The sequence below is a fragment of the Alosa sapidissima genome, chromosome 22, assembly GCF_018492685.1.
Source record: "Alosa sapidissima isolate fAloSap1 chromosome 22, fAloSap1.pri, whole genome shotgun sequence".
Taxonomy (NCBI): domain Eukaryota; kingdom Metazoa; phylum Chordata; class Actinopteri; order Clupeiformes; family Clupeidae; genus Alosa; species Alosa sapidissima.
In genome coordinates this window covers 28161408-28187017 of record NC_055978.1, presented here as the reverse complement: position 1 = coordinate 28187017, position 25610 = coordinate 28161408, and the positions used below count along the sequence as shown (strand labels likewise).

General features: G+C 47.4%; 1 protein-coding gene across 1 annotated transcript in view; it reads right to left on the bottom strand.

Annotated features, from left to right (window-relative positions):
• tbc1d22a (TBC1 domain family, member 22a) overlaps positions 1–25281 on the bottom strand; it is an 82312-nt gene extending 57031 nt beyond the window's left edge. Inside the window, exons 1-9 of the mRNA XM_042077871.1 lie at positions 25091–25281; positions 23904–23960; positions 22401–22855; positions 21350–21526; positions 11465–11535; positions 6793–6921; positions 5486–5548; positions 4991–5056; positions 1824–1938 (exon numbers count right to left, since the gene is read on the bottom strand). Coding sequence (XP_041933805.1) covers positions 1824–1938; positions 4991–5056; positions 5486–5548; positions 6793–6921; positions 11465–11535; positions 21350–21526; positions 22401–22855; positions 23904–23960; positions 25091–25170 — 1213 coding nt within the window. The 5' untranslated portion in view covers positions 25171–25281. The remainder of the gene's footprint in view (positions 1–1823; positions 1939–4990; positions 5057–5485; positions 5549–6792; positions 6922–11464; positions 11536–21349; positions 21527–22400; positions 22856–23903; positions 23961–25090) is intronic.
• Positions 25282–25610: the final 329 nt, after the last annotated feature.

Genomic DNA, 25610 nt, shown 5'->3' with positions numbered 1-25610 from the left:
ATTTATCAGCCTGGTAGTCTGCTTTCTGTAAAACAGTGAGAAGAAAATGAGAACTAAATAATGCATGAGCCTAACAGCAATGTACAAACAACAGGCTTAACTGGTCTGAAATTACATCCTGTCATCATACATCTTTAACTGCAGAGATTATGAGCAGTCCTCTGCTCAGAAGACTCACGCTACCGAGTCTGCGAAGCCAGGCGTACTGTACTTGACTTTCACTCTCCCTGGACTGCCGACGTCAAGAGTGTGTTTTCGGTTTTGTTTGGGTTTCTTTCTCTCCTCTCCCCACTGAAACAGAATGCAGTCTTCAACTTCAACGGATGTCCCACAACGCTTGTGGCACATCACACCAGGGTGTCGGGGATTAGATTTGGGCTCTTCAACGTCTTATTTCTCCAGAAGTAAGAGTGATGAGAAACAGTGTGTCTTTTTCTGAGATAAGTCATCTAAGGATAAAAGTCAGGCCTGGGCAGACTCTGTGGGGAAAAGTAAACTAAAAAGACATACTCTAGCAGTAATCAGACATCCTTAACATTAACCAGAAGGATTTTTCATCACCAAATGTCTACTTGCCAAATGTATTTCTGCCTCCACATCCCTGCCGGTGGGGAGGCAGTAGTGCAGTGTTAAGGGATAAGACACATTGTGCTGGCAAAGGAATCCTTCACTGTAATGGGCTCCCAACTGTCTGTAGTGGGAGCGAACAGCATACATTTAGGGGGGGGCATGGCATCCTGCATAAGACCTTATTGGGCCCAGTGGAACTTAAAAAAGGATTTAAGCATTTCTGTGATCCGGGAACCACTAGTGACAGGTCTTTGGCTGATTAAAATGTCCTTTCTCTGCCATTGGGCTGAGTCTGGCATATACAGTCATTTTTCCATCTTCATATTCAGGGAATGAAGATATGTTTCCATTTCGCTCGGTACATAGAGCCCACACACATCCACAGAGATGGAAAACAAAAGCTCTCCCCTTCCTCTGAGGGACTGGTAATTAGACAACTCACTCCTGAGCATGAAAGCTGGGAAATCCACCCAAAGCGCCAACGACGTCTGCAGACAGCAAACAGACGATCAAATATCATGTAACCTGTCAATGATGCACTTGTGAAGGCTTAGCAGCTTCAAGGCTCATCAGTGCAGGTAGATGTGTGAAGACAAACGCTTTGAGGATCCGACAGGGTCTGAGTCACCAGGATGGGAGGAGGCTGAGGTGCAACAGAAAAATGCTTCTCTTTTCTCCAAGCTTTTCCCACAAACAGCCACAATCCCCCGTCGAGTTTAACCCCATCGCCTTTGTTCACTCCCTTGGGTCTGTGACAAGCCAATCGGTGCAGGCATCAATACTGGCGCTCTGGAGCAGCACTTGGAAAGCAGCCCCGGCGGATCAAGCAGAACCTCCCCCAGAGACCTGGAGCCTCCGTGTTCAGTCCGTTCACTGTATTACTTTCCCATTAGGGCAAAGCGTAGTCCCCTCCACTGGCTCTGATACATTAGGGTCATTAGCCCACAGCTAACCTTGCTGTTCATTGGTGGTCATGCGGAGTTGAGCTAGTCAAACACCCAAGGAGGTAGTCAGACAGGAGAAGGACCACTGAAGGACACTGCTGTGGACTTGTGGATTTCATCTCACAGCTGGAGGGCCATTAAATAGGTTAAGAGTCTGTGTGCTTTGTGCTTCAGGATTATACGGAGTAAGGTAACTGTGTTTAGATGGAGTTTTCGATATAGGTTGAGCAACATAAATATGTAAATAAAAGTGAATGTGAATACAGTTTAACAGAGCTTCTGTGATTTTCTTAACATGTAGGAACTCACCTATGTATTCAAAGACGTAAACAACGAAGAATGGTGTGACCAGGTCGTTGATGCCCTGCACGTAGCCACTGGCGGGGTGGCGGATGGCCCAGATGAAGAGGATGCGCTCGAAGATCTAAAGGTGAAAGAGGGTCCCAGTCACACATGGAGATCACCACAGACCAAACAAATCAGAATATGTCTACCCCCCACCCACCCCAAACCCCAGTGTATACTGCTGCTGTTACATGCATGACTTTCCCCGCACAAGGTCACATTTCTCCCCCTTTTAATTAGACACACAGACAGAATCTCCTCCCCCTTGCCGGCGATCAATTAAACAAAATCAATTAGGCTTCAGGAGCATGTGTTTAATCATTAACATCACTACATTCAACAGAGGAGACACCAAAGGAAGAAAGCAACTCAAAGGTGAACGCATGCACAGGTGTGAGTAAATGTGTGTGTGTCTGTGTGTGTGTAGTGAGCTGTGACAAAAAGCCATTTAGAATGAAATATTCATAAGCAAAGGGAAAAAATCTCTGGAAGAATATCAGCTCTGAAATTTAATAAATCAGAGGCTGTATACATACATTTTATCTGCATTTGTTTCCGTGGCTGTCTCGGTATCCTTGCATACCGTGGGCACTAACATTTCTTGCACCCTTTACTTTTTCCTTTATCGTTCCTCTACTCTGCTAAACAATCATTTGTGTTTGCATGACGGCCTTTCTCCTCCTCTCACCGCGCTGTCAGCCCAACTTGAAACAAAGGAGGCTTGAAGTTGAACTTCCACAAAGCGCAACCAATGATTTCCATATCTTTTCGCCTGCCTCCTGCCCGACGCCTCCGCTGACGAGGTAGCTATCGCCCCACACACACGCGCTGCGCTTCCCTGGCCAATCACGCTCCCTTTCTTCCTCCGAATAAACTCATCCGTCACTTTATGCCCGATCACAAATGCAGATGACTAGAGTGGGCTCTATGCGGGACTCGTCGTCTCTTTCGAGGGGCCATAGATCAGAGCCATATGAGATTCCCATTGCTCACATGCTGCTTCCTTTCATCATCAAAGTCCCATTTAGCAGCAGAGGGTATGGGCATGGGCCCTGGCATGAGGAGTGGGGGGTGGGGAGTGTGTGTGTGGGGGGGGTGGGGGGGGGGGGGGGGGGGGGGGGGGGCTGCACTGGCACTGAGGGCTGAAACGGCGGGCAAATCCCATCCAACACTCAAACGCTCCCTCGCCAAGCCAACGCTTCCCCTCAGAATTCACTCCCTCGCCAAGCCAACGCTTCCCCTCAGAATTCACTGCCAGCCCCTGGTCTCCTCTTGCCGCCCATCAGTGAGTGAGAGACTGGAGCGGGCAGCAGAAATCAATGGGCGGCTGGAGTGCACTAAGGGGCTGAGAGCGAATATATTAGCCATTTATTTGCTTAGCCGACACCCTCATCCAAAGCTCCGAGACCTTTCCTATCCTTACGAGATTTGTCTTTTTCTGTCATTCTCTCACGCTTTCTCTCGGCCCTCTACCGCTCCGGTCTGGCTGGAGCTGAATGCCAAAGCACCTCTACGGTTCAGCGCGAGTGGGGTGCAACTAGCCTGAGGCTACTAACAAAATCAACGGCCCTTCCAGTCGGCAAGCTCTAACCTCTGCCTCCCAACATCACCGTGTGCAATACAAACGAGGAACACGCCTGGTGAAGGCCCTTCCCTGTTGAGCAGTGCGGGGATTGTGTCTAGCCTGCTTTACATTATTTCTGACTCCCCTTTTTTTTAAATGTATTTTTTAGCAAGGACCAGGAGAGGAAAGTCTTTCAGATTTGACACACGCCAGCTGAGAGACAGAGCGGATGCAAGGTCACAGAGGTGGTGACCTTGCACATGTCCACTCAGGAGCAGAGAGAGAGACAGGCAGGCAGGGAAGGACAGGGCGGAACAAAGGAGTGGGTGAGCTCGCCGCTATCGTGTCTCAAGAAAACATTAACAAAGAGCTTACAGAGGCGGCTTCTGCCTGACTTGACTGGCTGGCTGGCTTGTGGAATGTGCAGGGAGTGTCAGGTCTGCTCTCTGAGTCACTGGCACACATAGCCATGGCGTGAGTGAACGCAAGAGACCCTACGGTAAGTGGCTGTCAGATCTACAAAACCCTGCCTTAAATGCACGCATGTGGGAAATAGGATGTTGGAAGAAAGGGGGGGGAAAATGATCTTGCTAAAGTCTTGCTAAAATCAGACTGAAAAGTGAGCGTGTTAAGTACCACTGTCTGTGAGGTGCTTCTATTATTCAGTGCGAGACTTGTGAAAATGTGCAAACACCTTCTCCCAAATGATGGCTTTAGTCTTCTCCTCACAGACATGCTGGTAGTGTATTAGCAGAACACTGAATCAGTTTAAGGTGCAAAGCATGATTAATTTGGGCCCTGAACGTCAACGCTTTCCATGGGCGGGATGTGTGGCATTTTTTTTTTGTGTCTGCCAAGCAAAAATCGGCTTAAACTCCTTATAAATGTTTCAAGGTAGGCTTGTGGCTTTCTCATCCTGTGGAAAGCAGCACTGAGGGGAGCTAGTGTGTGAGAGAGAGAGAGTGCCGAGAGCAAGAGCAAGAGAGAGGCAGGGAGCTGAAGGTAATCGCACGCGACTCCCCCGCCCACGTACCTCTTTAAGCCGCTCACATATTCACAAAGCCCCGAGCCGCGGCCACCACCCGCACGGGAGAGCGCGCCGAGAGTGTGTGTGTGTGCGTGTGTGCGTGCGCGTAGGGGTGTGTGTGTGTGTGTGTGTGTGTGTGTGAGGACACGCACACTAGAGGAACTGGCCGCTCTTTAGCGCGCACGCCTCGTTAGCGAAGCCTCGTTAGAATGCTCGCTCCAGCAACTCTCCTTCGGGGTCGTCCCTTGGTGATGAGCGGCAAGTCAAGGAAGGGGGCTGCTTGGAATGCTGACCTTACGCCTCTCCACTATCAGGCTCACGCAGGCAGGGTTATTAGAGTCGGCAAGCAGAGGGACTTTTAGCACACGTATGTCCATGCGCTGCTGCGTGCAGTACGTTTTTTGGGAGTGCTTAAAGGACATTGCAGTTTATATGCTGGTGGGTGCAAAAAAGGAGCTTTTTTGGGGGTGGGGGGCAAGTGCATGCCAGTGTGCATGGCGGACACCTACAGGCTGGTGGCGAGTGTGTAGGAAGTCTCACCTCTTGCACAGAAGCTTGTTGAAAGAGAGGAATAAGAGGATTAGTTCTTGGTATGTCAATGTGAATCTGCAGGGAAAGAACACAAACAGAGGAGGCACAAGCAGGTTAGAGATGGGATCGGATCGGATCGGACCGGGCCGTTAAGAGAGCGGTCAGGGAACAGGAGCCCACTCAGGCTGCCTCAGGCAGAGGTCTCAGGGCCCCTGAACTGACACAAGAAGCAAAGCCACTCCACCACTTCATTCACCTCTGATGCAAGACAGAGAATGGTTTCATCACTTTTAATAAAAAGAGTAACAACACGCCAGAGATGAATGAAGAGTGCAGCCGAAATGCCACAGGGACTCAGTTCAGCAGCGCTAAACCTGGAGTGAGAGACAGACAGTACATCAGAGAGACAGGGAGAGAAGGACGCAGGCGGACAGGCGGCCTTGTGCGGAGTCAGGTGGAGGTGGGCCGAGGTGTGGGGCGTCTCCCGCTCCACAACCTTCTTACCTCTGTGACTTTGGGCTGCAGCACTAAACTCTCCGGACTCATCCGGGGAATATCTATGTGAATCTGAAGGTTCAAAGAGGACATAACAGCACAAACACACAGGCGCACACACATCACCGGAAGTTGACACACTCGCACAGATAAAAGAGAGGGAGGGGAAACAGTGGGAGACACATAAATGCACACAGACACACACACACACACACACACACACACACACACCACCAGTCGGAATACATCAGTATCTTCACTGTCTTGCCAGATATAAGATAAAAACCACCCTGCCGACAATATCACAAGTGGAAGACAAAAAAACATTTGCAGACATGTCATAAAATATAAAGATGGCACATCGTATCAGTGAAGCATCATCATGCGGGCTGTCCTTCTTCCTGGCGAGAATAAAATAGGTCAGAGTCACGCAGGCTACGTCTGGGACAGGTAAGCAGTGTTTCTCCGGGGGCTGTGATTGTGTGGCGCCTCGTTCTCCTGCCAGATAACAGGCGGCCGACAGGGGCTCAGCGATTACGCCCAGGAGAAAAATGAGCTGAGCCGGGAGGATTGTGGGAGTCGGCAGGCTGAGAGAAGCGGCAGGCTGAGCCAGGGCTGCTAAGGCTGCGGTGTGTGTGTGTGTGTGTGTGTGTGTGTGTGTATGTGGGGGGGGGGGGGGGGTGCTGGGGAGGTGGCCCTCCTCTCTTAGTGGCTGGCAGGCTCAGACACTGGGGCCTCTATAAGGAGCCACTCGGCTCCCCAGCACCCACGCACACCGATGCCAGCCACCCCGCTGAGCCTACAGCCGTGCACCACGCCTCCAGGAAGTTAGCACTGAACAAACACCAGCGAGATCCACTTAACACTCCTCTCCCGCTGCAGCCTACACATGAGACAGCACAGGCTGTCTACAGTGAGCCGGAGAACCACACTGTAGTCTGCTAACCAGAACCATACGCGTACACGCAGCATAGAGAGAAGACTCTCAAACTGCTGACTGTACAGCTGGGATATGGGGAACTACCAACGGAAAGGGATGGGCATTTCAAGAGTTACAGCTCAAATTAATGTTCTCTTTTTCTTTATTATTCTTTAATTTGCTGGCGTTATGGTTCTCTTGTTGACTATTTAAGAGGATGCATGCTGCTGGTTATAGAGGCAGATATTACATGCTCCCAGGCTGCTGACGAACACCACGCTTTGGTTTTGGTGCAGCTCTTCAAAAGAATGCAATTAATACTGCATGTATGGGACAGAATCCTAGGACACATTTACGGAACTGGTGTGGAGAGGCATGTGTTGCGCGCTCTCCTCACCTGTCTGTAGGTGTCCTGGTGGTGCTCGTCGTTGCGGGAGTCGTAGTATTGCTCGATGAAGCCGAAATACTCCTGACGCTTCCTCTGCAGCGTGCTCTCCCTCCTCTCTGCGTTGGCTGGGAGGTACCCCTGTGGGAGAGCGAGAGGGCAGGAGAAGAGAGAGAGAGAGAGAGAGAGAGAGAGAGAGAGAGAGAGAGAGAGAGAGAGCAGGAGAAGAGAAAGAAAGAAAGAAAAAACACACAAATGTTTTTGCACTGGGCAGCTGCAACACCTTTAAATCAATTCAGTGTGACAGCAGCGCATTAGCCTCCACATTTTCTCTCCGCGTGCACTGGTACCGATTCAAGTGGAGGTCACCTTTCCTGTAATACTTTAGGATCTCGCCTCACTGCTGTGTTATTTCGCAAGCGCGACTTCTGCCCAGGTCCCCTGCGGGTCCACTGTTGCCCAACTGTCCTGCTTCCCTCATCACGCTGCAGCTACAGAAGGGCGGAGGAGCACTAACAAGGGACTCGCCCGTCCGTCCGTCCGCCTCCGCCCCCCCCCCCCCCCCCCCCCCCCGGACCCCACGCTCCACTTCAGTGGCCCGCCGCGCAAATCTGGTCATCGGTTTAAAAAAGAGAAGCCGCTGCGGCGCAGCAGATGTCTGCGACAGGAAAAGAAAGTCTCTTGATAAAAAGTAATTGATTGCATGGAAATCTACAGCTGCAAAAGTCCATTCATCACCAGGGCTGCGATGCACGCACACATTTCTTACTCCCCTGCTCAGACAGCTTTTACAAGATGTATGCGTGCCAAGCGCTCCTCGTTCCACTCCCAGAACAGGCCATTAGGATTCGCACATGTAATTAAGCCTAATTGATAAGGGAATCGGCAGGGGCTTTTGATATCCCACCATCAGTGCACTGCTTAGTGCAGAATCTGGTATTAGGGTCGGTTTTAAGAGGAGTTGCTTGAGGACATATGCACTGCGGATTAAAATTTGATGGACTGTTTGCTTCAACACAGACTTTTTAAGAGACTGTGTGTGTGTGTGTGTGTGCGTGCCGTGCTCTGGGTGAACTTCAGGAGTTTCTACCTCACAAGTTTCCACCGGGACACAGGCAGTCACCATGACAACACACACAGACAGCTTCAAAGTAGCGCACCCAATTTCTGTACAGCAGGTGACACATCATGAAAGGAGATGGGTGGGGGTGGCAGTGGGGCACTTCAAAAATCCAACCTCTTTGTTGTGCGCGAGTGTAGTTTTGTTTTGAAAGGCTTTCTCGCCAGCTTCTAATCTAGTCATTTTGGTAGGTGGCTCCACAACCATCTGACAAAGAATGGGCCCACTAAGAAGCTATTCTTTTTCTGCCAGACGAAAAAAGACAAACCAACAAAGCACGTCTGTAGTAATGAGGCGCGGCCGTCCGCAGGCTGCCCGGTGAGCGACGAAGCGGCGCGGCTCATACGCTGTGCTGGAACGTGTGCCAGAGAGAAGAAGGCTACTGTCCTGAGCAGGTGCACAGTGGCCGTCTGACAGGAGTCCTGTAATGAATGTGCAGCACGTGCAGAGGAGAGGGAAGAGAGAGAGAGAGAGAGAGAGAGAGAGAGAAAGAAAGGAGAAGAGGAAAGGAGAGAAGTGGAGGAGAGGAGAATGGGAGAATGAAGGGATAAGGAGAGGAGAGCAGGGGAAGGCGGGATGGCTTGATAAGAGAGTGGTAATGCTTAACATCCCGACACAAGCACGGCTTTTCATCAGCCCACTCTCCCAGCTGTTAGCAGGGAGGAAGGCAATTTGTCAAAGCGTCCAACCGATATCCCCTAAATGAAAAACACGCTTTAATCACCTGCGCAGGTGATCTTTTTTTTTTTCTCCTCTCTATCTCTCTCTCTCTCTCGCTCCTGTTCATGTATTAAAACACAGCACGCACGCCACCGCAGCACAGCACAGCCCACTGAGACAGGAGGACAGCGAGGCGAGCAGACCTGATCTCCACATAATGCCGCCTTCGCCTTCGTCTAGAAAGGAGACCAAAAGAGGCTCGACGGAGAATGGCCTCAACTAAATGCCATTGCCATTGCCAAGGCCTTTTTCTTTTTCTTCTTCAAGAAATGAAAGAAATGTAGACCGTTGCAGTAACATGACTATCTCAATTTCCCATTAAAATGTGATTGGTGGTTGGGACTCGTGCAGAGGGTGTCATTTGTGAAGGCGGAGGATGCAGAGCAGCGGCAGAGGACACGTCCACTACCGTAAGTCCTCCCCAACCCTGCCATTACGTCCCATAATGAAGGCGTGCTCAGTCGCGCCCAGTCAAGGGTAACGGAGAGTTTACGGCGGGTCACCTGTGCAGGCCAGTGCAGGTCAGTGTGTGTAGATGCCGCACTTCATCAGTGACTTTTATTGGTCTGACACGGCCTCCTACAGAGCAAGGCTTTAGTCCAGTGCTGACTGGCAGAAGAGTGCTATGATGGGCGAATCAGGGATCAGGGTGAGATGACGGCCCCCGGCCCCAACAGAGCACGCCCAGGCCGCGAGCCTTTTCCCCAGCCTTGGCTAATCTCTCAGTGAAACCAACACGCTGGCACCTAATAGATGCTGAACTACAGTAAACAGGCAATCTTCTTTTTTTTTCCCCTCCAGCTCTACCCCTTCTGAAAATAAGCTTAAGGAATCAATTTTAGGAGTAAATGAAATCTTTATTTTCTACGGGGGAACTGACAAACAAAAATGATTTCTACTTAGTGGAGCGTTTGAGCTGGTTCCTGGGGGGAGGAAGTGTGCAGTTTGTGTGAAGTCAGCAGGATGGGGAGAATTGATTGCGCATTAAAACGACTGTTCAAATGGTGACGACACCCTCCGCTGCCTTTCCTGGGTCTCCTCAAGTCATCGCTCTTGTTAAAGGATGATTTCCAGCTGTTTAAATTCTTTCTTCAAATGTTCGCGCGCACACACACACACAAACACACAGGATTCAGTAGCAAGGATCGATGAGGTTTGATTAAGTGAAGCAAGAGCCAACAGTTTGAGTCAAGATGACTGACGAGGCAGCCATAGGCAAATGAAGGTCAAAGAGGTTTATTAGATGTGTGTGTGTGTACACATCTCAGTGTGAGTGAGTGTGTGGTCTGCATCACCACAAACACACACACACACAGTGAGAGGCTTGTGGAATACCAACTTTCCCTGCACTCCAGCCTCTGACGGGAGCTGGCACCTCATCCATCAGCGTGCCCGGCCGTCGCACCATGGGGTGGAGTACTGCAGAGCTCGCCACGGCAAATGTGCCAGAGACGCGCCCCCCCCCCCACCCTCCGCCCCCTCCACGCACTCCGGCCAGTCTCACGCCCGCCAAACCATCCCCCGCTCTCCAACGTTCCACACACCACCGTCACACACCACCGTCACACACCACCGTCACACACCACACACACTCAACCAGCGCCGGAGCACTTCCATTCCTCTTCCTCAGTGAATGAAGCACATGGCCAGGAGGGCCACTTTTCTGAGAGGAATACCTGGGCGAACGCACACTCATTCATCATCGCCGTCCGGCGTCAGAGCCCCACGGCCACTTAGTGTGTCTAATTGTTGCATGTGAATAAGGCTGTGGTCTCATTCCACTTCTCCATGCTGGTGTGAAGACATTACAGAGACAGCAGACAACACAGCACATGCTACACAGCCCAGACAGGGGATTCACTCCTTTCTTCTACAACGTCAGCGAAGCCTGGACGCTTTAACATTGCAAAACAAAGATCTCTTTTGTGAGGTGCACTTAAGAAACCGCTGGAGCAAATGAATAAGTCGGACATCTTAGGAGCAGCTCTTGGCAAATAAAATCCAATCTGAGATATGGCTTCAGAGAGAGTCTTTTCTGTGATAGAATGTGTGGGTGAGAGCCTTGAGTGTGAGAGCAATAGCTCTGCTGCAGCAGTGCACAGAGGAGGCTTTAAAGGTCATGTGGGCATTCACACACATTCACACACACACACACACACACACACACACACACACACACACACACACACACACACACACACACACACACACAAACACACACACACGAGTCAAAAGATCTGAGCACCTTGCGCACAACAAATAAGGCATGGAACTCTACTCTGCGGAATACTAATTGCACAGTTTAGCACAGAAAGCAAGTGGTGATGTGAGCAGGTCATAATTCAGTGTAAAACTAAATATGCTCGAAAAAATGACATTTGTTTAACATGCTCTCAACTCTGTTTCATTCAACACAAAAGGCATGGATTTCCTTATCTGAAGAAATGTCATGGGACTTGGCTCATTGTGAAGCCTACAATATAATTTAAATGACATGACATCAAAAAGAAACTGATGCTAATACGGAGCGGAACTTCCAGTGGATTTTAATGTCATGTAATAGTAACATTTTAAATAGAAAGGCTATATGAGAGTCCAATTGAGTTGTTCCAGCATATACCGGTAAGTAGGCACTAGTATATATCATCATGTATGTTTATAATAATGTTCAAACGGTGTTATTTACTATACATATTGTATAGTACCCAGTGAACATTTTTTCATGTTACATTATGAAAATCCTTGAAATCCAAGTAATTAAGACAGCACAAAGTGAAGAGCTGATCTTTGCTTAATGCTTTGAAAGGAAGTGGATAGGAAGCCCCAAACCAATCACATACTTACTGAGAGCAATTTCCACGTGATGGGCCTGACCTGCCGAGGAATCCCAGACCAACTCAACTTCCGCAGTTCCTCTGCAAGGACAAAAGAGAAACAAACAAAAGATAGCACGTTAGGAATGTACACACAACTGACACGCATTTATGAAGAGGGAGGAGCGCTGCACGACATCCATACGTCTCACACAGAAGAGCGGTCGTTCTCAGTGACAGCATGGCGTTTGCAATGTCATCATGGCCAAACTAAGTGGCCCCTTCTGCCCCCATGCCTCCACTTAGCCAAGCTGATACTCCACACCCACAGACGAAGCCGAACGGCACAGTCTCCTAACAAATCCAGTCATCCTGACCTGCTTTACCTCAGCACCCAGCAGATTTGCATTCCTGCATAAGCAGAGAGAGAGAGAGAGAGAGAGCGAGCGCAGGAAAGAGAGAGAGAGAGAGAGAAAAAAGAGAGAGCAAGAGAGAGAGAGAGAGAGCGAGCACAGGAAAGAGAGAGACAGAGAGAGAGAAAAGACAGAGCGAGAGAGAGAGAGGGAGAGAGGGGGAGAGAGAGAGAGAGAGAGAGAGAGAGAGAGAGAGAGAGAGAGAGAGAGAGAGCAAGAGAGAGAGAGAGAGAGAGAGAGAGAAAGATGGCTATCTGGGGACTCTGGTGTTGATTGTGAATCGGCCTCAGTAAAGGCTGCAGATTGGACTTTTAAATGGGCAGAGATGAGCTTTCCTGGGCCCCTCAAAAACTCTGGATGAGCCCTAATATACAATTCCTCACAAGTCCGAAGTGGACTGACGGCCCTGCCCACACAGAGGAACAGCAATCTCATTTATTAAGGGGGGGACTCCTTAGTCGCTGCCGTCAACTGAATAATTATCACTGATTCCATCTGTAAAGAGCAGTTCTCACATCAGCATGGTTTCTCTGCAGTCAGATGTAAATGAGCAAAATATTGTGTGTCAACAAACCCAGAAAATAAATAAAGAAAGCAAATGTTTCAATATTGGTGACATGCTGTTTGATATTTGAGGGTGCACAGAGCACAGCAATGTTAGATTGAAGTGTAATTCGCCGGCAAAATTAAACAGAGATTTTTAAAGGGAAGCACAATTTTAAGCAACAATTTTTAAGCAGGTTCATTAGTGTGTCCTCACACACACACACACACACACACACACACACACACACACACACACACACACACACACACACACACACACACACACACACACACACACACACACACACACACCAGTTATGAAGGTGAGAACAATCACCTACACCTGAGAAAACAAAACCACAAGACCTACTTTGGGCACGTTGCATTTATTACTTCCAATGACAATTTCCCCAGCTGTGCCTCAAAAGGTCGAGCTTATTAGGCTTTTGCCGGCTCCACACACACACACGACTCCACAACAACCCGCGGCAACAGCCTCTGGGCTGTAATTGTGTATTGTGCCGTCTCCTGTGCTGCGAGAGCAGGGAAACTGATTTGGCTGTAAATTAAGGCATGCAGTGAGAAATAGCGTTGTACATGAAGACAGATGCATTTGACCATGTTCTCTGCAGTTCTTATTTATAGCGCCCAGAGAGAACATTTTCAGAGCGCCAGCAACTCTATTGCTTAACAACGACGAAAAAAGGAAATTATAATTTTTCAGCCAATGAAATAGGAGAAGCCGCATCAATTCCATCTACAGCCAGGAGAAATACATTTCACTAAATCAACACAATGCCATGCCTGTACATTTCAAAAAGTTCACACATTCTTGTCGGCCATCCTTTACAAAACCAGCATTAATTCAAGCTGATAATTAGATTACCATGTAGGTACAACATCTCAAGATTGACTTCACCACCTCCAAACCAAAGAGATAAGATTAAGACATAGACAGAAACAGACACGGTGAGAGAGAGAGAGTGAGACACACTGAGATAAAAAAGAGCAATACAGTGTGAGAGAAAAGAAAAAGTGAACGCATGAGAGAAACACAGAAGAAGAGATAGACAGAGAGGAAACAGGGGGAAGAGAGAGAGAGAGAATCTGTGTGTGTGTGTGTGTGTGTGTGTGTGTGTGTGTGTGTGTGTGTGTGTGTGTGTGTGTGTGTGTGTGTGTGTGTGTGTGTGTGTGTGTGTGTGTGTGTGTGTGTGCGCGTGCGCGTGTGTGTGTATGAGATCCGAGATATTCGGTACTACACCCATCAAGAAGCAGTAATTTAAAAAGCCCCTCGGCACAGCAGCAGGTAGATAAGCACTGCCATCCTCAAAGGCAAAGCGCATACGCTTTATTTAGCCCCTCCAGGCTGCAGCACAGCTAACAGGCCTGATGAAGCTGCTTGAAATGGCAGAGCTGATTATTCTCTCGGCTACATGAACACAGACCACTGGCGCGGGGGACTGAACCTCGCGGGCCTCGGCATCCACCGCGTGCACGTCCTCGCAACGTTATTAGCAGTCATTAAAGCATCTTATTTGCTTTGAGTAGAAGCGTTACTCAACCGACCGTAGAGCTCAGGGCCACACGGACTCTTTCCTGTGCGGGATAAAGAGGCTCCGTGTTACACAAAGGGGCTGGTGAGCAGCGGCTATAGGTTAGGTTGGGGCTGCGCTGCCTCCGAGGGGGAAGATAAGGGGAGGAGAGAAAGGTAGAGGTGCCTGGAGCTCAAACTGACAGACCAGCGGCCGCCTTTTAATGAACACCGGGCTTTACGGTGAAACTTTATAGGGAAAGCACTCAATTCATTACACCCGGAGCCACTCAAGGGTGTCTCTCCTCGGCTCGCACCTTTGAACTCTCATTTGCGCTGTCAGCTGCAGAAATTAGTCAATGAATCTTGTGGCCCGCGCTTAATTAAACTATCTGTTATATTTCCTGCGCCTGGCATTAATCTCACAGCGGGGGGGGGGGTGGGGGGGGGGGGGGGAGAGGCAGACACAAACTTACACTTCCCCCGCACCAGGAGACGGTGACCTCCAGAGCAGGCTCTCCAGCCATCAAACTGGACGCTGAGTGAGAGCCTTTGCGTCATCCAGCCTCAGCGCGCTGATTTTAAAGCAGCAGCTGGAAAAGTTGGGACCTGCCACCAAGCAGGCCCATACATCACGCGTACGTACGTGTGTGTGTGTGTGTGTGTGTGAGAGTGAGAGTGTGCATGTGTGCGTGTGTGTGTTCACCACCAACCTGCTGGTTAAACTCTCTGGGGGGCTGGTTCCAAAATGCCGAGCAGCATTGCTGACGGAGGGCTTTGAGAGTGAGCCGGCTCGCCGCCACTCTACATCTTTGCCAATTACCACCACAGCAGAGGAGCGCCGAGCCTCCGTCATCAGCACCGTCCCATCTCACTGCCACCTCACAGGGACGGGCCCCGAGATCTGATGCCGAGAGAGCCCGCAATCTTTTACACTAAAACCATTTTTATAAAGGGAAAAGAATTCTGCAGCGACGAATATGAACATAAATACACCCCATAAAAGTCTTGGCATAATTAGACATGACGTCTCATTAACGCTGGCTGTCTCACTTCTCAGAGAGGGTGACACTTTCTGAAAAATTATGCTCTTTTAACATGCTATGAAATAAAGTGGAGCCAGAAAATAAGCTGAAAAGCGTTCGTTGAGACATAGCTGGAGCTAAGCGGAAGGTGGCATCTGAAGGCTTTGCACAATACTCTAGTCAGCTCCGTGCTTGTTCTTTGAGAGCACCCCATCCCCAATTCTTCTTGTGTGTGTGTGTGCGTGTGTGTGTGTGTGCGCGCCACATCTGAAGAGCCGCAGAGATGTCTTGCACTCGCGCCGCGTTTTCTCTGCACGCTGTTAGCCCGTCCCCACTTTCGTTCTACAGGAGGAGGATGCAATAATATCTTTTCTGCTGGGAGTGAATGAAGCACAGTCTCCTCTGAATGGAAACAGAGGCAGGCCGAATGCCTGGCACGCGCCCTCAGCAATGTTGAGGCAAACAGCACAAAAGAGAACAACAGATCCCTCTGTTTTCCCCCCTTCGCCACATCTCAGACAGTGGCAAGTGGTGTTTATCAGTGTATTATGGGGAGAAAGGCCATGTTTTTATCTTTTTCAAAATAAATAAATAAAACCGAACAAAATAAATAGTTTTACAGAAAAGTCATGAGGAGCTTTTCTTTCCCCTCTGTTTGAAGACTCGGCTGAAGAGAGAAAGAAGCTGGGTGAAAAAAAAAAAAACAGATGAGGAAGGAGACGCATCCCATTTGTCAAGCCAGAGAGGAGGTGTCAATCATAAAAGCCCAGGTGATGAGGTGAACTGGAGTGGAAAGGTTCCAGTTGGCAGACATACGCCATGCACTATCCAAACACCACTCTCACACACACACACCACACACACCACACACACACACACACACACACACACACACACACAAAGTTCAGGTAGCACACCAGTCAGGGTGAATGCCAGCATACAGAGAGCAAGAAAAGAAAAGAAAAAGAACACACACAAAACACCCACACACTCTTCAAAACACCCACACACTCTTCAAAGCACTCAGCTGTCACACAGTGAAATGGTATCAGGGACAGGGCTGCACTTCCACAAGCAGCCTGGATCAGGGAAATCATCCAGGGCCAAGCCCTTTTGATCCAGCATGGGATTTACTCCTCCACTGGCATCTGTTCCTCTTAACACACACATCTCACCTGGGCTGCCTGTCTGTCTGCACGGCTCTTAAGAAAAGTGTCGAGGCAGAGTACTTGGAGAGGCCCCCATTGTGTTGTTGTCACACGGTACGAGCACCACATGTTGATGTTGTGACATTAGTCTAGATGATCTCCCCATGACCTGCTCTTTAAATTAGACAACCCAAAACAGACCAAACAAAAGGCCAAAAGGTAATGAGCGTTTCATTTTGCCAAACATCTTTACCCGTGGCCGTAAAAGTTTAGAACTTCTGCTTTAAACCCAAGGCAGCGGGTGCAGTTAAGTCAAATAAAGGACAAAGTGACACCAGGCGCGCTCATAAACTAATGGGAGCCTTGTAAAAAGATACTTCTCTGTATTGCCTGATCCTGCTCAGGGGGATGAAATATAGTCCAGGTGGCTGGGGAGGGTACAGTAAGACCCTGTCAGATCCTCTGGGCTCCTGCCGGCTATGTGCAGCCACATTTAATTGATTGCATTATAAATTTCCCCACTTTTTACTGTGGAGTTGCGTCGTTAACCAGATACAACACTCAGATCAGTGTGACACATTTTCACGTATAACTTCATAAAACTTTCAGATTTAACCATAAAAAAATGAGCGGTGAAACTTTCCTCAAACCCCCCCGTTAAATGGAACTGTTATTTCGAGGAGGAGGAGGAGGAGGAAGAGGAGGAGGCTAACAGCAAGAAGTTCTACTGGCTGCAACTTCACAGGGCTGCTGAAGAAGTTCACACACACACACACACACACACACACACACAGACGTGCTGCTAGCTGGTGGGCAAGTGAGCATGGGCTGATCTCCAGCGCAGTGCTCTAATCACTACCGGCCCCAGCAGCCAACAGTCCCACTGAAGTGGCTCTTCATCAAATGGCCTATGATTACTCCATAGGCATAATGACTGTTTTAGCCAGAGAATAAAAAAAAAAACAGGTCTATCGTAAGAACTTCCAGTCTTTGACATTCAGCTCACATCTCTGTGAGGATTTGCTTAACCCGACTGATAACTAGAGGCCCTTAGGCTACTGGCAGCCCGTAACTTAATCCAAGTTTTGCTGAAGAGTTTGAGCTACTGGCTCTACTGACTTAACTTCAATGGCTTCCTCTAAGTGTGGGATGTTTTATACATGGGCTACCTATTAGAAATGCAGTGCTACCACTGGCATTGAGATGGAGGAGTGGGCCAGCCTGTAATCTTGAACACCCACCCTCTAATCCCATCATTGCCACAGAGAAAATTGCAATGTCACAATAAATACAAAAAAGAACACTCACAATTAAATCCTTGTAATAATATGCCGTTTTTGTATGGTTTTTGAATATTTCTGTGGTTCCTTTTTCTAAAACACAAAACCTAAGATAAATAAACTGCCTACAGAGGGGAGAGATTCCAACGATGAGTAAATCGATCATGCAGATAAAAGCGATCATACAAATGTTACGTTGCATAAGCACAGCATCATTCAGCAGCAGACTCAAAAAGATCAAATTAAGGCAAGGCTGCTGTTAGTCCTGCACAGAATACAGGTCAGGTCACAGGCCTCAGCTGAGTGAACAGAGCTTGCCCCAGGTGGGGGAGGGCATTGGTATAAGGCCAGAAGAGTGCTAGTCATAACAAAACACACACATGAATAAAAGAAAAAGTCTCAAAGTGGCATTTTGAGGCACCACAATAGCTCTGCCACATTAACCATCCCTGGCCTTGGGCGCAGCTATGAGCCATACTCACACATCATTTGAGCTCGTTTTGGTTCACTGTCATCAAGGTCACCTCAACACACACAAACTTGTAAACAAGCTTTCCACAAAGCCTGTGGTTTCTTAAAAGCCCATCTCATGAATATGCATGTCATCCGTTCACTATACACTGATTAGTCAGACAAATATGGTGACTGCTCAAGCCGCTTATTAAGCATGGCCGTACGCTAGGAGACGGCAGGAGAAAAACTCCCTTAATATTCACCAGTGGCACTAGGATCACAGCTCTCGCTGCGCTTTGGATAGAAAAGCAGTCAATGAAATGGTCATGCAAGTCAGGAAATAGAAACGATCAGCCTCTCTAGGAAGGGCTCAATTTTCCAGAACATTCACGCTGAGGCATCAGCACTTCTGCCATTTTCATACACAATACATGATATCCTTTAAAAAATGCACCCTTGCACACGTCTAAAACACGACAGAATTGAGTCAAATTGAATTAGCCCATCATGCCGGGCCTTGATGTTGACTATTAACTCCAGAATGGTGCCCATAGTAAGCCTATAATATAGTTAAATTGCTGTGTAACAGGATTGTCAGATGAGAAGCAGAGAGGCGAGCAGAGAGATGAGCAGACCCGCAGCTCCCCCAACCGTAGCACTGAACATTAGTCAGACAGACAGACAGAGAGAGAGAGCGAGCGAGAAGGAGAGAGAGAGAAAAGAGAGAGAGAGAGAGGAAAGAGAGAGAGAGGGGGAGAGAAAAGAGAGAGAGAGAGAGGAAAGAGAGAGAGAGAGGGAGAGGAAAGAGAGAGAGAGAGAGGAAAGAGAGAGAGAGAGGGAGAGGAAAGAGAGAGAGGAGAGAGAGAGAGAGAGAGAGAGAGAGAGAGAGAGAGAGAGAGAGAGAGAGAGAGAGAGAGAGAGAGAGAGAGAGAGAGAGAGAGAGAGAGCCTAAATGTGGGGTGAGGAGGAGAAGGAAGGGAGAGAGAGAGAAAGAGGGAAACAGAAAAGATGACTGAAAGACAGAGCAGTGCGTCAAAGGGAAGAGTGAGGGGTAGAACCCCCCAATCAGAACCAGAGTGCATTTCCATGGCAACCCTCCCTGCCGCCATGAAATAATTGCCTGGTCGGATCCTCTTACGTTCTCAAAGAGCAGAGTGTAAAAGCTGACCCAGTGGTGACACAAACAGCAGCTCCAAAACTACGCTTCAGCCCTGATATAGAAGATGCCCATTAAAAGAGCTACAGCAGAAAGGAAGCACTCCGCTGATGAGAGATTGGTTGAGGTGCAGGTCAACCGAAATCAGACCGTCATTCTCCAAACTCCCACATACCCTGTCTGAGTCATTTGGATTTGGACAAGAAGCCATATTGATATGTGCTTGGCAATAGGGGATGGGTTTTGACCAAGTATGAACTCTCCCTCATGCCATCTCCCTGCATGCGGCGATCAGACAAACCATTTAATCCTAAGTTTGCCCCTATTCACAGAGTGAAGAATAACGTCCACTGCCAAATTCGTGTCCAGACACGAGCAATATCACAGCGTTACTTCAAAATACTTTCAGAGTTCACTGCCAAACAAAATGGCATTTGGACCTATTCCCCATCCTGCATATTCTGGCAGCGAGCTCAGAAAAGTTCCAGTTTCGCAACAACACTGTTTCAACTCTGCTTGGACAGGAGTCAAATTTGAGAAAAATAAGGTTTGGAAGGGGGGCGAAGCACACACAGTCCAACTCAGTAAGATTTCACTGATCCCATATCAAAGCAAAAGCCACTGCGTCCTGTCATTGTGGTCCAACACACACAGAGATATAGCAAGAGTCGCCCGCCTCCCTCTTTAGGCGGTCAGACTCCGAGTGTTGTATTTGAGCTCAGTAGTCCGCACAGACCTCTCACTGCTTGAGAAGCAGCTGTCCACTGACACACTCAAGATACAACCATGCCAACACAGTTGCATTCTTCTGCATGTTCTGTGATTAGAACACAGCAGCAGTACGCCTAAGCCAAGTCATACCCACTCTTCATCAGGTCAAAATTGGTATTTCCCCCACTGAGAACAGAGAGTGACTGAGGGAAAGGATGCGTATTACATGCATACTGGCAGCCTTTCCTTCTCAGCAGCTCTATGCTGTACTGTGCAAACACTTCCATGGAGAGGATTCCAGGCCGTACACTAGAGGGCAGTGTCTCCCCCGCTTGCCCATCCGGTGGCTGATGCAGTGGGAGCGAGCTGGCTGGCTCTTCCTCTGGTGCTCACCACAGAGGTGATGAATGCGCCATACAGTCCAGGATGCCGTGTCACTGTGGGGGGGGAACAGGGACATCGACCTCCTCCAAAGGACAACAGCCTGATCCATCTCTGTCACCGGCCCCTCGTACCGCCTTAATTATGTACACGGAATTACCTTCATATTTCATTCTGGCAGTCCACGTCTGGCTAGTCAGTTTAGATATTTAATAAGGTGACAACAACTAAATTAAGACAAGCCCTGATGGCTGGGCTGTTGTAATGCCAGCTGACAGTTTGAGAATCAGCGTCTGCCAGCGCCCAAGCCCCTCCTCTCACTCACACACTTATAAATCACTACGGAGACCGGAATACTGATTGAAGTGGGCCTCATGACATCACGCGACAGCGGCCAAGGGAGATGCCTGGAGAAAAGTTTTCCCAATCAAGCGCACCTTGGCCAAGACAGCTGCGGCGGCGGCGGCATCACAATGCACTTTAGTTCCAAACTCCCCAGCTTCCCACAGCGCTGCAGTACTCCAATTAGCCATTCAAGCTCAATCACGGAGAACAATACGGAAATGTTCAATACGTTACAAGGGCAGCTAATGGGACAGAACACAATGGAGGCTTGTGCTCAGACTTGTCAGTGTTAAAGTACACGTACACCTTTGTCCTCACGCCTCAAACGCCATTCATTATCAATCTGCTTACATGCTTTTATCTCTGCAGTGCGCCACTGACTGACAGCTCTAGCAGCCAGGGAGGACACATGATTCAAGAGTCCTTGAAACTTTCATGAGCACAGGAAGTTTGAATGACGGAGTAAAGCTTGACACTTGCAGTTCCCCACACAGCAGCTGTTGATCACTTAAAAAAAGATACCATCACTTTACAACACGTACTGTCTGTACTGAGATTTATCAAAGGCATGTTGTTGCACAGATGGAACACTAATGCTGTGATTATTCAAATTTCTTTCCATGTAAAAAAAAAAAAAACAAACACCAAGAGGAGAATGCATAATCATGTCCGGCAATGCAACAACAGGGTGTCTGACAGGATCTTAATCACTGTGCCTTCTCAGAATGCATTTGATTGCTTTCTGCAATTATATAGCCTTATGAAACCACAACTCTTCAGTGGTAATGTTTAAATTCTCAGCAAATGACATGTTCTGACCAGATGCATTTTAGAATATGATATGACAGTCATCAAGCCTGAAATCTGTCAAGTACATCCACACACAATTTCAAACTGTAGGTAAAACATGGGGTAAAGAGGTCTCACCAAGGTCTGTGTTGGGTCCAGCAAGGACTTGCTTGAACTTGTCCAGACGGGAGGCTTCCCTCTCAGTCATGGCCGGGGTGCCGGAGGTGTTCTGGTCAGCCATGCGAGCCACCAGCGGAATCACAGGCCTGTGGGGCAGGGACTGCTGCCGGTGTAGAGCCTGCTCACCTGCCAGCTCTGAGCCCAATCACATAAACAAACAAACAAAAACAGCAACAACAGAATGCACAGCATTAACAAATGCCCATGTTCAAGCTGGATCCAGAACTATTTACCCAAACTACCAATCCCGTTAAGTGCAATTACTAAGCCGTAGTTGAGCCAAGGCAAGATAGCCTGCACACCCGGGTCTGAGTACTGCACACCAGTAATGTCCGTTAGCCTGAACGGTGCAGGCTACAGCAATGAAAGCCTCCCTGTCTGCTATTACCTAATAAGGCCAAACAAGCTGAAGCCTCCACATCAGCAGGCACACAATCAACCATTTGAGACACCAGATCAAAAACAGTTGTTGTTGTGCAGAGATAGATTTTAAGTCCCGTTGTGTAATTTTAAGCCAGCATGATTTAACAAAGCGCATTTGAGAAAGGCAAGTAAATTTCATCTCATGCTCATTACAGAGGCTAGTACCTGACAAATACTTCTGCTCTAAGCTAGCACACCGGCTGGTGAGGGTGGCTGAATGCTGAGAATGTAGGGGACCTTGAGTAAGAACAGATGGACAGGCACTTTATTATCTGTGCCATCCATCTAACTAACGCTAGCAGAATCACAGAGCAGCAACAGAAAACAGCCCTCTTCCGTTATGGAGGTGAAGCTGGGGGCATTCATTTTGATTCTGGGAAATAGCAGGAAGGGAAAACACAATATCTTCCCTCCTAGTCAAGGCTCCAAGGAGATAACTGTTAAGCTCAAAACACTTATGTTATCAACCACCAGCCTACTAGCACACTAAGCTTCTTTTACAACAGGAAAAAAAGATGCAATTTCTTTGTTACATACAGTACATGTGAAACTAAAATGGAGACAAGCATCACAGTCAGATACTGACCCTTTGGAGAGCCAATGGGGGCTTCACTGAAGGACTTCACAAGGCGGCTGTCACCATGTGAACCGGCCTCAGAGCTAAAGGACAGCTCGGCGGCGGTCTCGGCTGCTTCTTCGTGCTCCCCTTCCTCCTCCTCGCCATCGACCTCCTCAGCGTCCTCCTGAACCACCTCTTCCTCTACCTCTTTGTCCTCTGGCTCAAACACGTCGTCCAGCTGCAGCTGCTGCTGTTGTTGTTGTTGTTGCCGCTCTTGGAGTTTGCTGTGATTCTCAATGACTTTGTTGGCGGTCTCCATGACAACCTCAATGTTCAGGTTCTGGGCTGCCATGGCGAGCAGTTCATCATCGTCATCGCCAACATCCCATGCATCACTGGTGATGCTCTCAAACTCCTGGAAGGTGGTGGCTTTCTTTGGTTTACCTGGTGTCAGCGGTGGCTTGTTTCCAGCTTTGATTAAACTAGGACAGGAGAAAATACGGTCAACAGACTACCGGTTTAACCTCTACCTCTGGAAGAGCAAATTTGAATAGAAATAGCCTTAACAGATTCATGTAATGTTGTATTCTATGTGTATGAATATCCTATGTATGACCATAATCATAGCCACTAAGGCAGTAACCAATATTCCTAGTTATGTATACCTGCATTTTTATAGAGTAATGGAGAAAGACAGCAAGAGTTTAAACACACATAATATAAACAACACAAATTCCATCCTTTTCCCTGATCTCTTATAAAGGGCTCTTAGAGATTCCAATGCACAAAACCAATTAAATTTGACCTTTTCACAAAGTGCCCCCTGAGTATGAGAGACGTTTATTTCTGTGTAAATTAACAGAAAATAGTTCCATTCCAATACAGCTTCCCATAAGGTTCTCCAAACTCAGCAGCACCACATTAAATTGGAAAACAGCTGGAGCACCAAAAACATGTCCAATGCCTTTCGTCTTAAAAAAATACATTAGCATAAGAATAGTGGAGTTGGAGCCGCACTGCTTTCCCTGAGACTCTTCCATTACAGGTTGAACACATTCGAACTCCACTGAAAATGAAAAACAACCCTCTATAGACATTACCATGATTGAACATGCGGTCTCTGAACAGAAACCTAATCATGCAGGAAAAGAACTACCACAGAAATAAAAATCCACCAACTGTGACGAAAAACTTCAAAATCCATGCATTAGTCATGCAAAAGCAACTCTCAGATAATTATTAGTTTTATAAAATAGTATACGCTAAAAATGAAACTGAGTAAAACACACAGGATGTATTGTCCTTTTTTGATATAGCCAAGGTACCACACAAATGTGTAAATAAAGTCCAAATAAACATCAACTGGCATTTTAAATAATTCCTGCCTTCACAAGAAAGCACCGGAGTTTTCTACTAAAAAGTTACTTTTTAACTTAACTACGCTGGATATTGCCTTTTTAGATTTCTGTGTCTGGTATTGATTCATGCTATCAAACGCTGTAATGCATGCACACAATTAAAACATCTTACTTGGCATGAAGGAGAGGGTCAAAGGGAGGATGCTGAGCTCCATACACATGTTGTATGCTGGAATAAAGAGCAGGCGGTCAGTGACTTACTCTTCACATTGAATGCTGTTTATTGACTATATGCTTCATATATAGTAAGATGGGGAGTTTGTAATTTCTTGAAGTGTGCTTTTTTATTACAAAATTCAAATAGGCTAGATGTTTCAGAAAACAAAGACTGTTTAATCATCTGGAAAAATACACATGAAAACAGGTTCCGTGATCACCATGTCATACCATCAATAATCATAATTATGAAATGAACTAAAAAGGTGTTTCATGTGACCAGGGCTGCACGTCGCTTAAGAGTTGCTGCTTAATTGCCAAACTGACTACGATAAGTTCCATAGACGCCAGTAAATCATAAAGAGCGATCAACAGATACCGTTTTTTTACGGGAAAGACAGACATCTAGTATGTTTACCAACTTCTATATTTAACAGCTGATAAGGATGGCTAAGCTAGCTAAAACCGGAAACAAATCTACAATTACTTTTTTAGGGGGAAACTACACATAACGTTCACATTCAAGCAGCTACTCTCCTGTGTAACATACAAAAGTTGGGCTGAATCAAATGATATTCTGAAGTCTAAAAGGCACTGCCAATCGTACAACTCTAGACATGTTGAGTGTAAGTTAGATACCTTCTAAGCTAGATAACTGTTAGTTCGTCATCAAGATAGAAAACAAACTGATTATTCTAATGATGACATGCCACCAACTTCTGGTGTCTTACTTGTGGCGTTAACTGCCCAGTTACCCAACTGACATTAACTAAATGATCCTTAATAGTTCGCAAGACAACACTAAAATTGGTTAATTTACCCATCTTGCTAGCACACAAGAAAGGCAATGATATTAGCTGGATAAGTTAACCTGACATGACAAGTAGGCTAACATTAGCTAGATCACGTTAGCTATCATTATGATGTGATGTCTATGTCAAATATATCAAGCACGAACGAATAATTGATATTAACGTAACGTACGCGTTCAGAAGGGACTGGTGCATTGTTGGTGTTAACATTAAAGACAGACATTTAATGTAACGCTCACCAAAACAACCTAACGTTGGCTTGCTACCAATATGCCCGCTAGCAAGATTGCTAATATGTCGGCTAACTTACTGGCTTGACCACGTCACTTACCTGCCAGGGACCTTTGCTGTGTTCCTTTTCCAGAACTGTTTTTTATTGCCTTCACTTGACATTTTCTTTCTGCTGTTCATTAAGTCATCAATGACAAAAATAAAATTTCAAATACAATGAAAATATGTGTACAGTGTTAAATTACACCTTAGCTTTTCTTCATAAACTCAGAAAGCCGCCATGTTGATTCGGCCGACTCTGAGTAAGTCACACTATGATTGGTTCTACCAACAACGTCCACCAATCTTCCAATCACAAGTAAGGTCTACCACAAGTAGAGAAACAGCGCTTGAGAAGGTACCGACGTAGATAGGAAAAGCCTGTAATGATGCCAGGGGGAGAACCATGCCACCGTGGACATATACATGGAAGCAAATCTCACTTGAGCATTATTTCCTGTAGTCAAAAATTCACAATTGAACTATGCTCACTGGTGCCAGCTGATTTGACAACTACCATTTACAGCAAGATATTACAAGTATTTACCAGCAAGATATTAGATCTTTTCAACTGATGATGA